The following is a 15,408-nucleotide window of genomic DNA, read 5'->3' on the forward strand; positions in this document are numbered from 1 at the left end:
TTAGATGAGGGAAGTGAATGTACTATCGCCAAACTTGCAGATGATACAACAGATGGGAAGGCAAGTGATGCTGGAGACCTCTGGAGAAGGCAGAGATGGATCATCCACTGGCACTTCTGGCTGAAGATTGTTGTGAATGTTTCAGCCTTATCTTTTGCACTGCTGTGCTCATCCATCATTGAGGATGGGGATATTTGTAGAGCCTCCTCCGCCAGTGAGTTCTTTAATTGTCCACCACCATTCACAACTGGATATGGCAGATCTGCAGAGCTTAGATCTGATCTGTTGGTTGTGGGGTTGCTTGGCTCTGCCTATCACTTGCTGCTTATGTTGTTTGGCATGCAAGTTACCATGTGTTATAGCTTCACCAGATTGACGCCTCATTTTTAAGTATGCCCGGTGTTGCTCCTGGCATGCCCTCCAGCATTCTGCATTGAGTCGGGGTTGATCATAATGGTAGAGTGGGGGATATGCCAGGCCATGAAGTTACAGATTGTGTTCCAGTACAATTCTACGACTGCTGATGGCCCACAGCGCCTCATAGGTGCCCAGTCTTGAGTTGCTAGATCTGTTTGAAATCTGTCCCATTTAGCACGGTGGTAGTGCCAAACACAATGGAGGGTATCCGCAATGTGAAGGTGGGACTTTGTCTCCACAATGACTGTGCAGTGGTCACTCCTACCGATACTGTCGTGGACAGATGCAGTTGCAGCAGGCAGCTTGGTGAGGATGAGGCCAAGTATATTTCTTTCCTCTTGTTGGTTCCCTCACCACCTGCTGCAGACCCTGTCTAGCAGCTATATCATTTGGGACTTAGCCAGCTTGGTCAGTAGTGGTGCTACCGAGCCACTCAATTATGTGCACTGAAGTCCCCATCCAGAGTATGTTTCTGTACCCTTGCCAACCTCAGTGCTTCCTCCCAGTGATGTTCAATATGGAGGAGCACTGATTCATAAGCTGAGGGAGGGCAGTACGTGGTAATCAGCAGGAGGTTTCCTTGCTCATGTTTGACCTGATGCCAAGAGACTTCATGGGGTTCAGAGCCGACTTGGAGGACTCCCAGGGCAACTCCATCCGACTGTAAAGCGCTGTGACGTCACCTCTGCTGGGTCTGTCCTGCTGGTAGGACAGGACATATCCAGGGATGGTGATGGAGGAGTCTGGGGCATTAACTGTAAGGTATGATTCTGTGAATATGACTATGTCAGGCTGTTACTCGACCAGTCTGAGACAGCTCTCCCAATTTTAGCACTAGCCCCCAGATATTAGTGAAGAGGACTTTGCAGAGTCGACAGGGCTGCGATTGACATTGTCGTTTCCGGTGCCTAGGTCAATGCCGGGTGGGCCGTCTGATTTTATTCCTTTTTTGGAACATTAAGATGCATCAAATGTATTTGCAATGGTTAGAGGTCAATTTAAGAGGGTATCAGCGCACTGAGTAACCTTTGACCTACCATTTTGTACTCATTACCCAAATACAGGGCAACATTAAGAAACTGATCATCATGCAAACATGTTGCGAAGCAAATTTTTCCAGAATACTTAGCCAAATCTCAACAACTTCTTTATACAAGCATGCCTCTCACATTTCGTTTAAATCAAATTTGTTTGCCCCCTTTAACAGTTGTTATGATGGGCTCAGATTCCTCTTTCTGCTATTTCATCCATCATCTGAATTATTTCAAGTTTGCCATCTCAATATTCACTGTGCCAAGTTCAAATAAGTTAACCATAAATATCAATTTTATATACAATGCTGGTAAAACTGTAAGCTTACTACGCAAGCAGAAAAAAAAATGGCTGATCAGTGATTTAGTTAATGCAAAGAGTACTCTATTCACTTACCTAGACACAGCTATGTGTTTGTCCATTCGAGCTTTTAAGTCTTCATTTTCTTGCAGCACAATTTTAAGCTTTTCGTCCAGCACAGTATGTTTCTCCATCTTTCAAAAATAAAATGGATTCGCTATTCAGGTTAGAGTTAAGTAGCATTATCTTTCATTCCTCCTAATTTCTTTGTCCCTCTCTGCCCATCTCTGATCATTACGACTCCATACCAGGCTTGTCAAGATCACAAATACCCGTCTAAGATCACATTTCAAGTTACGAGACACTTTTCAGAAGGCACACTTTTAGAAAGAGGTCAGTGCAGATTCACTAGATGTCACCTTGTATGAGGAAATACAGACATGAATAAACACAAGATTGAGTCTAACTTTGTTAGAGAGAAGTACAAGGGGTGATTTGATACAGGTGTTAACATTGTGAAGGGATGGGAGTGGGCAGAAAAGACTGCTTCTAGTGACAGAGATCCAGAACAAAGATTATAAATGCAGTGCAAGAGATGGGAACAGAGGAGGACAATTTTTTTTATATATATAAATGCATGGAGGATTGCGAAAGCATGGAATGCAGAATTAATGATTGGAGCAGAGGCTAGTAATATTAAGAACTGGTTCAATGGATGGCTATAGGCAAAGGGAGTAAGAGGATGAGAGAACTGAGCAAGCACATGGAATAGGCTATTCTACTGCCCGTGGTGAGGATAAAAACCAGCATAGACTGATTAGATTATAAAAACAGATAATTTAAGGTAAGTTCTATGCAATGCCAAGCAAGATTGTTTACATGATATGGCAGAAACTACATCTCGTGCAATAAATATGCAAAGTGTAACACACGCGTTTCAAGTGTGATGAGCTAGAGATGTAGGAAATTTTATCAATGATAACAGGAAAAATGTGTCTCAGTATTGTGTAGTGTGAACTTGCTGCAGTTGTCAAGATATGCCACAGCAGAAATTTCAGATTGCTATTCTGAGAACAGAATTGCAATATCTACAGCACTTTTAGGATTTCTTATCTAAGTTTAATAATTGTTTTGATAACCCATCTTTATTACTGCGCCATCAAGTTCAAAATAAGTGGTAACAGAAGTTACTTATGTCAATGGCTCAACCATCCCAACGTAAGAAGCTGAGCCTATTCTGAATACTGGACACAATTGTGCTGGATTCTGTTTCCCCTGACCGAGTTTACTTACCAGCTTTTCCATCTGCATCAGCTTCTTTTCCTGATTATGTATCTTCTCATTTTTTATTTCGAGCACTGCCTTTAGACTTTCCAATTCTTGCTTCAGGTATAGACTCAGGGGGTCAATTTTCTATGAATAAAGAACATAGTTAAATTAGTGGTTTCCAATGGTGCTATTGTATTCGAGTGAACATTGCTGCGCTGACTTGTTTAAAACGTCTGTGTGCACGTGTTCTGGGGGTTCTGTTCTAACACATCTGGAGAAGGTTTCAAATTCTTTTTAGACATATAGAAACAGCTGTTTTTGTTATATGTCGTTGCTTGCTGGCTTCCATGTAAACAATGCATATTTGTAGCATTTCCCTTGGGTCTCAACAAACTGTATTTGTATTGAGGCTTTAATGCAAAACATCCCTACGCACCTCACAGGAACACTATAAAACAAGATTTGATGCCGAACCAAACAAGACAACATTAGCCAGATGGGCAAAGCTTGACCAAAGATGCAGGTTTTAAAGGGAACATCTTAAAAGGAGGAATTTTAAATCAAATTAGTGATTTTATTTCCAAAATGGATGAACTTCTCCCAACATCCAGCTCTATCTTTCCACTGTCTCACATCAACTGGATATCTGGAAAACCTTCATAAAACCATGTTGACTCTACCTGATTGTGTGAAAGGGAAATCATGCGTGACAAAGTTATTCACGCTCTTTGAGGAGGTAGCAAGCTGCACAAGAACCAGGTGATATAGTGCATTTGGATTTCAAAAGGCATGCCATAAGGTGCCACATCAAAGGTTATTGCAAAAGGTTAGAGTTCATGGTGTTGCGGGTAATATATTAGGCTGGGTAGAGGATTGGTTAACAGAAAATAGTTGGGATAAATGGGTCATTTTCAGATTGGCAAACCGTTAGCTCGTGAAGTGTCACAGGGATCAGTGTTGGGGCCTAACTATTTACGATCTACTTCAATTAATTGGACGAATGGAGTGACTGTACTGTCGCCAAATTTGCTGGTGATATGATACAAGTTGTGAGGAAGGTGCAAAGAATCTGCAAAGGGACAGATAGGTTAAGCGAGTTGGTAAAAATTTGGCAGTTGGAGTATAAAGTGGGAAAATGAAAGTCCAGTTGGCAGGAAGAACAGGAAAACAGATTATTCTTCAAATGGAGAGAGACTGCAAAACTACTCTATGGTAAAGCGAGTTCTAGGTTACCTTGTATATGAATTTTGAAATTCAGCATGCAGGTACAGCAAGTCATTAGAAAGGCAAGCAGAATGAAGTTAAAAAGTAGGGAAGTCTTGCTACAGCTGTACAAAGGCATTGGTGAGAACACACCTAGAGTACTGAGTATAGTTTTGGTCACCCTCTTGAAGGAGGGACACACTTGCATTGGAAGCAGTTCAGAGAATGTTCACTAGGCTGATTCCTGGGATGGGGGGTTTGCTTTATGGAGGAAAGGTTGAGCCTTTACCCATTGGAGTTAAGAACAATGAGGTGATCTTATTGAAACATACAAGATCCTGAGGGGGCTTGACAGGGCTGATCCTGAGGATATTTCCCATCATGGGGAATCTCGATATTTGGCAGCAGAGTTTAAAAATAAAGAGTCCCCAACTCAGATAGGGGGGAATTTCTCCTGTCAGAGGGTTGTTAATCTTTGGAATTCTATTCCCCAGCAAGGAATGGCGGCAGCGTCATTGAACATATTCAAGGACAAGTTCGACAGATTTTTGATTGAGAAGGGAGTTGAGGGGTATGGGGGAAGGCCACAATCATATCAAGCAAGATCTTATTATTGAATTATTAATGTAAGGGGAATGCAAAGAGGCTTCAAGGGGAATCACACAGGCTAGGTGAGTGGGCAAGAACAGGTCAGATGGAATATATTGTGAAAAAACGTGAATCACTTTGGTAGGAAAAACAGAAATGCAGAGTATTTCTTAACTGGTGAGATTGGAAAAAGTGTCGATGGCCAAAAGGGCCTGGGTATTCTTGTTCACGTGGTTCAACTCATTTAAAAGGGTACTTGGATCTGCATCTGAAGCACTGTAACCTGCAAGGCTAAGGACCAGGTGCTGGAAAGTGGGATTAAAATGAGCGGCTAGTTTCTTTTTCTGGCCGGCACAGAAAAACTGGACTAAATGGCCTCTTTCCATGCTGTAACTTTTCTATGGTTCTATGTCACTGAACACTCATATGCTGGTACAGCAAGCAATTAGGAAGGCAAATGGCTTGTTGGCCTTTATTGCAAGAGGATTTGAGTACACATGTAAAGATGTCTTGCTGCAATTGCATAGAACCTTGGGACTGTACCTGGAGTAGTGTACACAGTTTTGGTCTCCTTACCCAAGGAAGGATATACTTGCCATAGAGGGAGTTCATCAGACTGATTCCTGGCAGAATTGTGCTAAAGATGAGAGATTGAGAGGCTGGGGCCTATATTATTTAGGGTTTAGAAGAATGTGAGGTGATCTCATCGAAACAAAATTCTTACAGAGCTCAACGTGGTAGATGCAAGAAGGGCGTTTCCCATGGCTGAAGGGGTCTAGAACCAGGGAACAGAGCCTTAGGATAAGAGGAAGGCCATCGAGGAATGAGATGAGGAGGAATTTCTTCATTGTTGGACTTCTCTACCTCAAAGGGCTGTGGAGGTTCAGTCATTCAGTATGTTCAAGACAGAGACTGATAGATTTCTAGATATTAAAGATATCAAGGATATGGGAATGTTTTTAAACTATAATAACTCTCAATATTATTGTGATTTATTGTAAAAGTGAGTTAATAGTGGAGTTTGGATAGTTTGTGTGTGTGTGGGGTTTTAATTGAATTGGAAACAGCTGGTCGAGGTTGAGTTATCAACAAGTAGCTAGGTTTAAAATGCTAAATACATAAACATGGCTGAAGTTTTAGAATGTGAGGTGTGAGGAAAGTTTGCATTTTTAGATAAACCAGAGCATTTTGAATTTCAAAGAGATTATAAGATGTTGCATCTAGCCAGATGAAACGGAGTCGAACAATGTGTTTATTTTTCCCAAAGGTTATTGATACAATTAGTACAATGAAAAGATTTATATTGTGAGAAAAGTAAAGTTGCAATGAAAAGATCAAGAACGGGGAGAGGACAGATCCTTTAACCCATCTCCAATATTCTCCCTCCACCTGGACCCCTCCACCTGGATTCTTATCTTCTCTTGATCTTTTCATTGAGAACTGTTGGCGTGACATTAGTCGTCTCAATTTCTCTGCTCCGCCCATCCATTCTAATCTGTCTCTCTCTGAACTTAGTGCACTCCGTTCTCTCAGGTCCAACCACAACATTGTCATCAAACCCACTGACAAGGGTGGTGCTGTTGTTGTCCGGTGCACTGACCTCTACCTCGCGGAGGCTGAGCGTCAACTCGCAGACACTTCCTCCTACCTCTCCCTGGCCCATGTCCCCACCACTGAACAACAAGCCATTGTTTCCAGGACTGTCACTGACCTCATCTCCTCTGGAGATCTTCCTCCCACAGCTTCCAACCTGACAGTCGCCCAACCTCGGACGGCCCCGCTTCTACCTCCTACCCAAAATCCACAGACAGAACTGTCCCGGTAGACCGATCGCGTCAGCCTGCTCCTGCCACATGGAATTCATTTCTCGTTATTTTGACTCCCTTCTCTCTCCCCTTGTCCAGTCCCTTCTCACCTACATCCATGATTCCTCTGACACCTTACGTCACATCAATAATTTCCAGTTCCCTGGCCCCAACCTCCTCCTCTTCACCATGGACGTCCAATCCCTCTACACCTCCATCCCCCACCAGGATGGTCTGAGGGCCCTTAGCTTCTTCCTCGAACAGAGGCCCGAACAATCCCCATCCACCACTACTCTCCTCCGTCTGGCTGAACTTGTTCTCACACTGAACAATTTCTCCTTTAACTCCTCTCACTTCCTCCATATAAAAGGTGTGGCTATGGGTACCCGCATGGGCCCCAGCTATGCCTGTCTCTTTATGGGGTATGTGGAACATTCCTTGTTCCAGTCCTACTCTGGCCCCCTTCCACAACTCTTTCTCTGGTACATCGATGATTACTTCGGTGCTGCTTCATGTTCTCGTCGGGACTTGGAAAAATTTATTAATTTTGCTTCCAATCTCCACCCCTCCATCATTTTCACATGGTCCATCTCTGACACTTCCCTTCCTTGACCTCTCTGTCTCAATCTCTGGTGATAGACTGTCCACCAATATCCATTACAAGCCTACTGATTCACACAGCTACCTCGACTACAGCTCCTCACACCCCGCTTCCTGTAAGGACTCCATCCCATTCTCTCAGTTCCTTCGCCTCCGTCGCATCTGTTCTGATGATGCTACCTTCAAAAACAGTTCCTCTGACATGTCCTCCTTCTTCCTTAACCGATGTTTTCCACCCACTGTCGTTGACAGGGCCTTCAACCGTGTCTGGCCCATCTCCCGTGCATCCGCCCTCACACCTTCTCCTCCCTCCCAGAAACATGATAGGGTCCCCCTTGTCCTCATTTATCACCCCACCAGCCTCTGCATTCAAAGGATCATCCTCCGCCATTTCCGCCGACTCCAGCATGATGCCACCACCAAACACATCTTCCCTTCACCCCCCTGGTGGCATTCTGTAGGGATTGTTCCCCCCGGGACACCCTGGTCCACTCCTCCATCACCCCCTACTCCTCAACCCCCACCTATGGCATCTCCCCATGCCCATGCAAAAGATGCAACACCTGCCCCTTCACTTCCTCTCTCCTCACCGTCCAAGGGCCCAAACACTCCTTTCAAGTGAAGCAGCATTTCACTTGCATTTCCCCCAACTTAGTCTACTGCATTCGTTGCTCCCAAAGCGGTCTCCTCTACATTGGAGAGACCAAATGTAAACTGGGCGACCGCTTTGCAGAACACCTGCGGTCTGTCCGCAAGAATGACCCAAACCTCCCTGCTGCTTGCCATTTTAACACTCCACCCTGCTCTCTTGCCCACATGTCTGTCCTTGGCTTGCTGCATTGTTCCAGCGAAGCCCAACGCAAACTGGAGGAACAGCACCTCATCTTCCGACTAGGCACTTTACAGCCATCCGGACTGAATATTGAATTCAACAACTTTGGGTCTTGAACTCCCTCCTCCATCCACACCCCCTTTCTGTTTCTTCCCCCTTCCTTTTGTTTTTTCCAATAATTTATATAGATTTTTCTTTTCCCACCTATTTCCATTATTTTTAAATCTTTTATGCCCTGCTAGTCTTTCCACCCCTCCCCCACTAGAGCTGTACCTTGAGTGCCCTGCCATCCATTCTTAATTAGCACATTCGTTTGGATATCACCACCTTCAACACCTGTGTTCTTTTGTCTGTGACATCTTTTGATTATCTGCTCCTATCACTGCTTGCTTGTCCCCATAACCACACCACCCTGCCCCCCCACTTCTCTACCCCACCACCTTAAACCAGCTTATATTTCACCCCTCTACTTATATTCACTCAGTTCTGTTGAAGAGTCATGAGGACTTGAAACATCAACTCTTTTCTTCTCCGCCGATGCTGCCAGACCTGCTGAGTTTTTCCAGGTAATTTTGTTTTTGTTTTGGATTTCCAGCATCTGCAGTTTCTTGTTTTTATTTCATTAAAAAACCCTGTTTCATTTAATTTACAAAATATGTCTTTGCACTTAACCAATTTTAATTTCCTCCCAAAACTCTTGACTTTGCTTTCCTCCTTTAAGACTCTTTAAAATCTACCTCTTTGACTAAGATTTTGACCATCCACCCGAATTCAACTTGTGGCTTGGTGTCAAGTTTTGCTGAATAACACTGCTCACGTTCTGTTATGCTGAAGGCATTATATAAATACAAGTTGTTGACCACAGGGTGTGCCAAACACCCCCACACAATGAAATAAGTGATTGAAAAATGTGTTAAGCTCAAGTCAAAAATACTTCAAGTCGTCCAACACAAACAACGCAATTCTAATTTAATGATAATTAGTGCAATGTGAAGAGCAGCCCCAAACCAAAGAAAAAATTCCTTTGACAAATCATGGAACTCACTTGGTCTTTTTGTCCTTGTGCTTTTGCAACTTCCTCCTTAGTTTTAATCTCCTCCTTTAAGGAATCATTTTCCTCATTCAGTTCTGTAATTTGGCCCTGACAAAAAATTTTGATTAAATGCAGATCCTTAAAACCATTACATTTGGCTTGGAATGATCACACAACAGTACTAAATGGCATTAAAGAATAGAGAACAGGGGGTGTATACAACTTGCAAGGCAGCAGGAAAAGTTGAGAAGGCCATTTAAAGAAAGGATCCTTGCCTTTGAAAAGCAAGGCTTAAAATCCCAAAGCAGAGAAATTCCAATAAACCTTTGTAAGATATTGGTTACTTTCCAGATGTAGTATTGTGCCCAATTCTGGCCACTGCAAATCAGAAAGAATGTCATGGCCTTAGAGCGGGTGCTGAGTACACTTAATGAAATGGTACCAGGGATTAAAGACTTCAACTACAGGGAGAGTGTAGACAAACTGGGATTTTTCTCCATTGGAGCAAAGAAGGTTAAAGGGGAGGTTTTTGAGAAGGTCAAAATCTTTAATATAAAGTAAAAGAAAGTTGAAACTGTTTCTAGTGGCAGAATAATTGGTAACAAGAGGACACAGATTTAAGTTAACTGGCAAAAGAACCAATGGTGAAATTAAGAGAGATTTTCTTTTTTGTGTGCCGAGTTATGATCTGGAAAGCCCTCCTTGAAGGGCTAGTGGATGTGGATTCAATAACAACCTTCTAAAAGGGAATTGGGTGAATATGTTAAGGGGAAAAAGATTCCATGGCTCTCTTGGGAAGGGAGAAATAGGACTAATTGGGTAGCTTTCAAATTAGGCTGAAAGATCTTCTTCCACACTATCATTTTATGATTCTATATTTTACAACTAGGTTGATCTCACTCCATAAATTTGTTCATGGGATGACAGCAACACTGGGAAGGAAGTATTTATTCTTATCTGTTTCAACTGAAGAAGATGGGATCAAGTCATAACCATATAGGGCCAGACTCAATAGGAATGATGAACTTTCTTCCCTTACAACAGGTTGGGTCTTCAACAATCCAGTAGCTTCCAATGTCATTTTCTGGTGCCAGACCAAATTAGTAGATGGGGTTCAATTTCACAACATGCTATATCAACTCCTATTCGGTTGGTAGCCCAACATAACTGCTTGGCTATTGTATCCACTAGATGATCACTGCATTGTCTTGTACTTTACATAAATGTTATTAACAATTCTAATACTCCAGCATGACCATGGGTATCTGAAACGAGGTTAAATATCTCAAGTTTGATACTTCTGTTATGAACAATGTAGTAACAATGATAAGTCTAATTTCTCTAAATTCACATACAACTGATGACAAAGATGGAACAAAAAGCCTCTAATCCTTTTCTCTTTGCAATTAGTCTCTTTTTCCATAATTCAACTTTTTTTTTTAAATGCTTTCAATGTTATTTTCACAAATTCATTAACGCCCCTGCCTCAGACTCAATTGTGGATTTGACTCTAAGCTGCATTCAATGCAGTGCTGAAGGAGCATCATATTGCTGGAGGTAATATCCTACATCAGGCATAAAGCCACGAGTTGGCCAGTAGATTTTGCAACAGGTATTGCAAGCTTCCATGACTCTACATAAAGTGCACTTTTTCAAGTGCAAAGATTTCTCCCTGAACAACTGCCAAGATGACTATTTAACCATTCACTTCAGATGTTTGATAGTACCATTATATATGCAACATAGCTGCTGTACCTACACATTGGAATTAATTCTCGGTGAAGCATTTTTTCAGCAAGTTAGACTAACCTGCAACAGTGATAGTCTTTCCTTAAAGCTTTCTTCGAGTATTTTCTGTTCCCGTTCATGTGATGTGGAAAGTTCTACATTGAACAGAAATAAGTCTCATTTGCTGTGATCAATCACTTGAAATTGTGCAACACATTATACTGCAGATGACAAATATCTGTCATCTGTGTTACAAAACATTAGATTTATTCCTTTCACAATGGTATCTTATCAGTAAAATGACAGATGTGTTGTGTGCTATTCAGCTTTGATTACCTGTCAGAGACTGTTGATATTCTTTTTGAAGACATTCTAGGTTCTTTGAATGAGTTGCAAAAAGCTCCAGTTTATGGGCTTCATGTTCAGAGGTTAAGCCTTCAATCTAAATACAAGAGATACATTAATCTTACAGCTGTTTTAATGAATTCTGGTACCTCATAACATTGAACCAGGTGACCACTATTCAGCCCATTTGACCTGCTTCAACATTTTGTTAGCAAGGCTTGCTTAGTCTTTAGTTCAGACTCCATTTTTTGCATATATTTCAGGTGCAAAACAGGAAATGATTTCATCCCAAGCATCTGAACGTACAAAACTAGTCAAGTCAGTGTCACAAATTTCATGTTTCTGTATTAAGGGATTCTCTCAGGTTAAAATAACAGTACGTACATTTTCCAGCAAGAGTTCTGGGCATCTCATTATGTAAAACACAAGGCCTATGGGTCTCAAACAGGCCAAGGGTTAAGGGGTCTGCCAAAACATGTCACTTTGTAAGCAGGACATCAAAAGATCAAATTCCGAGCCTCTTTCAACTGAAATCATCTCTCTAAACCCCATCTTCCAAGTGGTGTTGACTGAACCGTTTTCAACTCATTGAACAGCTCTCAGGGAAATGAATTGGCCAGGGTGCCTGTCAGAGGGATGGAGGCATGTTTGTTGAAAAGCACCAGGATAAACAAAATTGGTCAGATTGCCTGCCATCCCAAGTCAAAGGTTTTCACAAGTAATAGTTAGATAATTTTTTTTTTAAAAAAGGACTTGTTTTATAGGAGATCCATAAAATTTTCAATATGGAGGGGACTTCAGCAACATAAGGTTGAGAGGCCCTAAAAATTGTCAACTTTAAACATGGCTTGCCATATCAAACTAAGCTTTTGAAGCAAGGTGATCACAGGACACATTCTGTATGTGGCAGAAATGCAAGAGCCTGCCTTAGCCTTCTTAGCTGCTGCTCTGTGGTAGTTAGCAGGAGGGGGTTCTTCTCACTACTAATGAGCACAACGAACATTAGACTAGAAAAAATCCTAGAACTGTGTGTAAACAATATTTTGCATTATTTAGTTAACCAAGAAATGCTATCCTCAGTGACTGAAAACAATTTTGACTAGCTTTTAAGCTTGGTCATTCAAGCTAGGAGTTCACTATTATTCACAACTTCAACAACTTAAGTCGGCAAAGGATATTGATGCTGGCACATCTAAGAAATTAGAACTCAATTCACAAAGGAGGCCATAAATTAATTTGCATCATGAGAAAAGTCTGACAATAGATGCTTTCAGGTTGCTGGTTTACTGCCTTGAAAAAATTCCTTACATGCTGAACCTAAGGCTACAGAAATATCTAAAAAGCATTAAAAAAAATTAGACAATAAATAAAGTCCAGTTATCATCAGACAAGTGATGCAATCAAGTGCAGTTTGCAATAAATTACTTAGTATTTTCATATTCAATGTATACCTATTAAGAACTGTAAAGGACAGATTATGCCTCAGCAAGCAGGGTAAGCAGTTCTAATGCTTGTACTGGCACTGTCAGTTTCTTAGTTTCATTAGTTTTTCTGGAGAGTAATCAGCAAATGTAATAGTTTGGGGGGAAAAAAGAAAGCCTAAAGTAAATTTATTACACTTATGAAGTATGCATTCTTAGTCAAAACAGAATTAGATCAAACCATATGCTTATCAGTTGTTGAAATAAATGGAGCAGTGCCGAGATAACAGTCCTGATATGCCGGTCAGTGGCAAGGTCATGGCTTTCAAACAATGACCTCGAAGAAAGCTGCCAACAAGAACCTCGCAATCTCTACGATGTGGATTTCACCTTCCCGATGTTAACCTCTCAGCAGCATCAGGTATTTGGGATCCTCGATGCCCAGTGCTGTCAGCAAGCAGACTGAGCAGCAAATCATACCGAACAATTCTCAGACTACAACCCAAGTAGTAAAAAGCACCGATTATCCTTCCCTTTTTATTCACTTAACAGAGAGTGAAATAAAGATTAGAACATACGCACAGGATTAGGGAGAAGCTGAAGCATCAAAAATAAATTGAAGTTCTATGGATTTTTTTTAAAACTGAGAAATTTGATGTTCTACCGATATAATTCATCAGGGCCAGGGAATGTTCAGCATTATGGCTCAATATATCACTAGAAATCTAGTTATACCACATTCAAAGCATAATTTTACAGGCTTAAGTGGAAGTTGACATCAAACCAATGATTTCTACCTGCAGGGTCTTCAACAGCACACTGTGAAGGAACAGAGAATGTGTCAGCAACTTCTGGATTTGTGCGTAACTGCATGTGGACGTCAGAAGTCACTGTCAGTTAGAGATACAATAATAGCGAATGCTGACAATTTCCCTAGCATTACTACTACAAAATACAGCCATATGTTATAGCATCTAGAAGGAAGGCAAGGCAGTGGAGATTTGGTGCAAAAAAATCAAGAGCAAGTTCATCTAAAGTAACAGACCTCATTTTGCAGTTGTGCTTGCAATTTTTTGACGTCATTTTTAAAGTTTTGTTGCAGATGCTCCTTCTCTGCAGTGAAGAGCTCCTCGAGTCTTTTTTCTAACCCTTTAAGTTCAGCCTGGTGTTCTTCAGATAGCTTTTGAATTACTCCTTCGTATTTGTTTTGTAGTTCCTCTCGGTCCTTTTCCAAATGAACACAAGTCACATTCCTTGACTCTGATGAGCAGAAGTTATAAGTGTGATAGTAAGATTACAAGACTAACATCAGAAAAACACTATGCTCAATTTATATTGAAACGATAGTACAACTACTTGCAAATTAATTTGGAGGGGGGAGGGGGGAACCTGTGTATAAATTCTGTCCCAATCTAAAGATCATAGAAAAGATTTTGCATGTGCTTTCACCTGAGCTTGTAAGCATTTGAAACATTTGTAGCATTGAGCAAAATGATTTTTCACAATACCAACTCCATAACTGCACTCAAACAACATGCTTGCCAAAGAAGCTTCAAACACTGCTGGCATGAATCCAGGTGACATCATCACAGATGTTCACATTATCTGGAGCAAGCATCTAGCATGTTAACTAGTTACGTACTTCCAGTTTAAAGAACCCATAGTCCATTGCTGTGAAAATGTATACAAAGCTCTTTGGGCTATGTAGTCCTCCTGCATTCATGCAGGTTAATTGGCAGCATTTGGCCTGACTGCACACTGTACAGAATCAAAATTATAACTGATCCAAGCAAAAGCTAAAGCTAAACAAATATTTTGGCTCTAGTTGCCAAGAAATCTTTACAGATTAGGAGCACAACACATTTACAGCAACTGAAACATTATATAAACAAATTTATAAGCCAGAATTTGAGTATTTTGGTATTACTAAACCAAATGTATTTTGCTCAATGGAAATAATGCATAAATTCATTAGTGAAATGGAGTAACTAAGCTGAAGGACCTCTGCTAAATGAAATAATTTCATTAGCCAGCATTAAATTATTTCCAGGACAATAGTTCAATTGAGCAATAACTCAAAAGCAAGCAGCACCAAAATGGTACTTCAGGATTCAACAGAGCCTGGCCAGAGGCAGTTTGATTTCCCAGTCTACCAGTGCAATCCCAACATTGCTGGTCTTTGCAGCTCACTTCTGTTCCTTGGATCTTTTCTCCTTATCAACCATGCCCATCTGTGATGTTACAACCCAGATGCAAAAAATGGAATTTTATCAATTGTGAATATAAGAAATTTATACATATACAATTATAGCCATGAAAAAAAGGTAGACAGGTGTTTTGTTACTAAGGGAATTCAGGGATATGATGATAGAGCTGGAAGGTGGATTGGAGGCAGATCAGCTGTGATCTTGTCGCATGGCTGAAAACTCTCAAAATGGGTCAATGACCTACTCCTACTCTTATTTATATTCTTACATGCTTATGACTTAGCATCTGTCTGCTGGTAATTCTCTTGATCCCCAAAAACCAACCTGATCAATTTCCTCCCCACCAGCTTCCTCTCAAATGTAATGATGTCATGGCAACATCAGGCAGCACCTAGTTACCAATGCTCAGAACCACTTGGCTCCAGACTTCTTCATAACCTCAATGAGTGTCAACGGAGAGATAAGAACAACAAAGTAAATGTAGCTTTTGACCAAGGCTGGCACCAAAGTATCCTGGCAAAACAGATCAGTGGAAAAATCTTTCCAACACTAGAATTTCAAATACAAGATGGATACACACATTCCCCACAGCCCCATGAAGTGGCTCAAGCTCCTCAGGCAATGCTGT

General features: G+C 41.2%; 1 protein-coding gene across 2 annotated transcripts in view; it reads right to left on the bottom strand.

The window, feature by feature from the left end:
* Window positions 1-15,408, bottom strand: part of mtus1b (microtubule associated tumor suppressor 1b) — a 195,215-nt gene that overhangs the window by 12,849 nt on the left and 166,958 nt on the right. For both annotated transcript variants that reach the window (XM_041188957.1, XM_041188960.1), the window contains exons 9-14: window positions 13,619-13,833; window positions 11,144-11,249; window positions 10,889-10,962; window positions 9,092-9,187; window positions 3,043-3,162; window positions 1,846-1,943 (exon numbers count right to left, since the gene is read on the bottom strand). In XM_041188957.1, the coding sequence (XP_041044891.1) occupies window positions 1,846-1,943; window positions 3,043-3,162; window positions 9,092-9,187; window positions 10,889-10,962; window positions 11,144-11,249; window positions 13,619-13,833 (709 nt within the window). The remainder of the gene's footprint in view (window positions 1-1,845; window positions 1,944-3,042; window positions 3,163-9,091; window positions 9,188-10,888; window positions 10,963-11,143; window positions 11,250-13,618; window positions 13,834-15,408) is intronic.

Source organism: Carcharodon carcharias, chromosome 1 (assembly GCF_017639515.1).
Source record: "Carcharodon carcharias isolate sCarCar2 chromosome 1, sCarCar2.pri, whole genome shotgun sequence".
Classification (NCBI taxonomy): Eukaryota; Metazoa; Chordata; class Chondrichthyes; order Lamniformes; family Lamnidae; genus Carcharodon; species Carcharodon carcharias.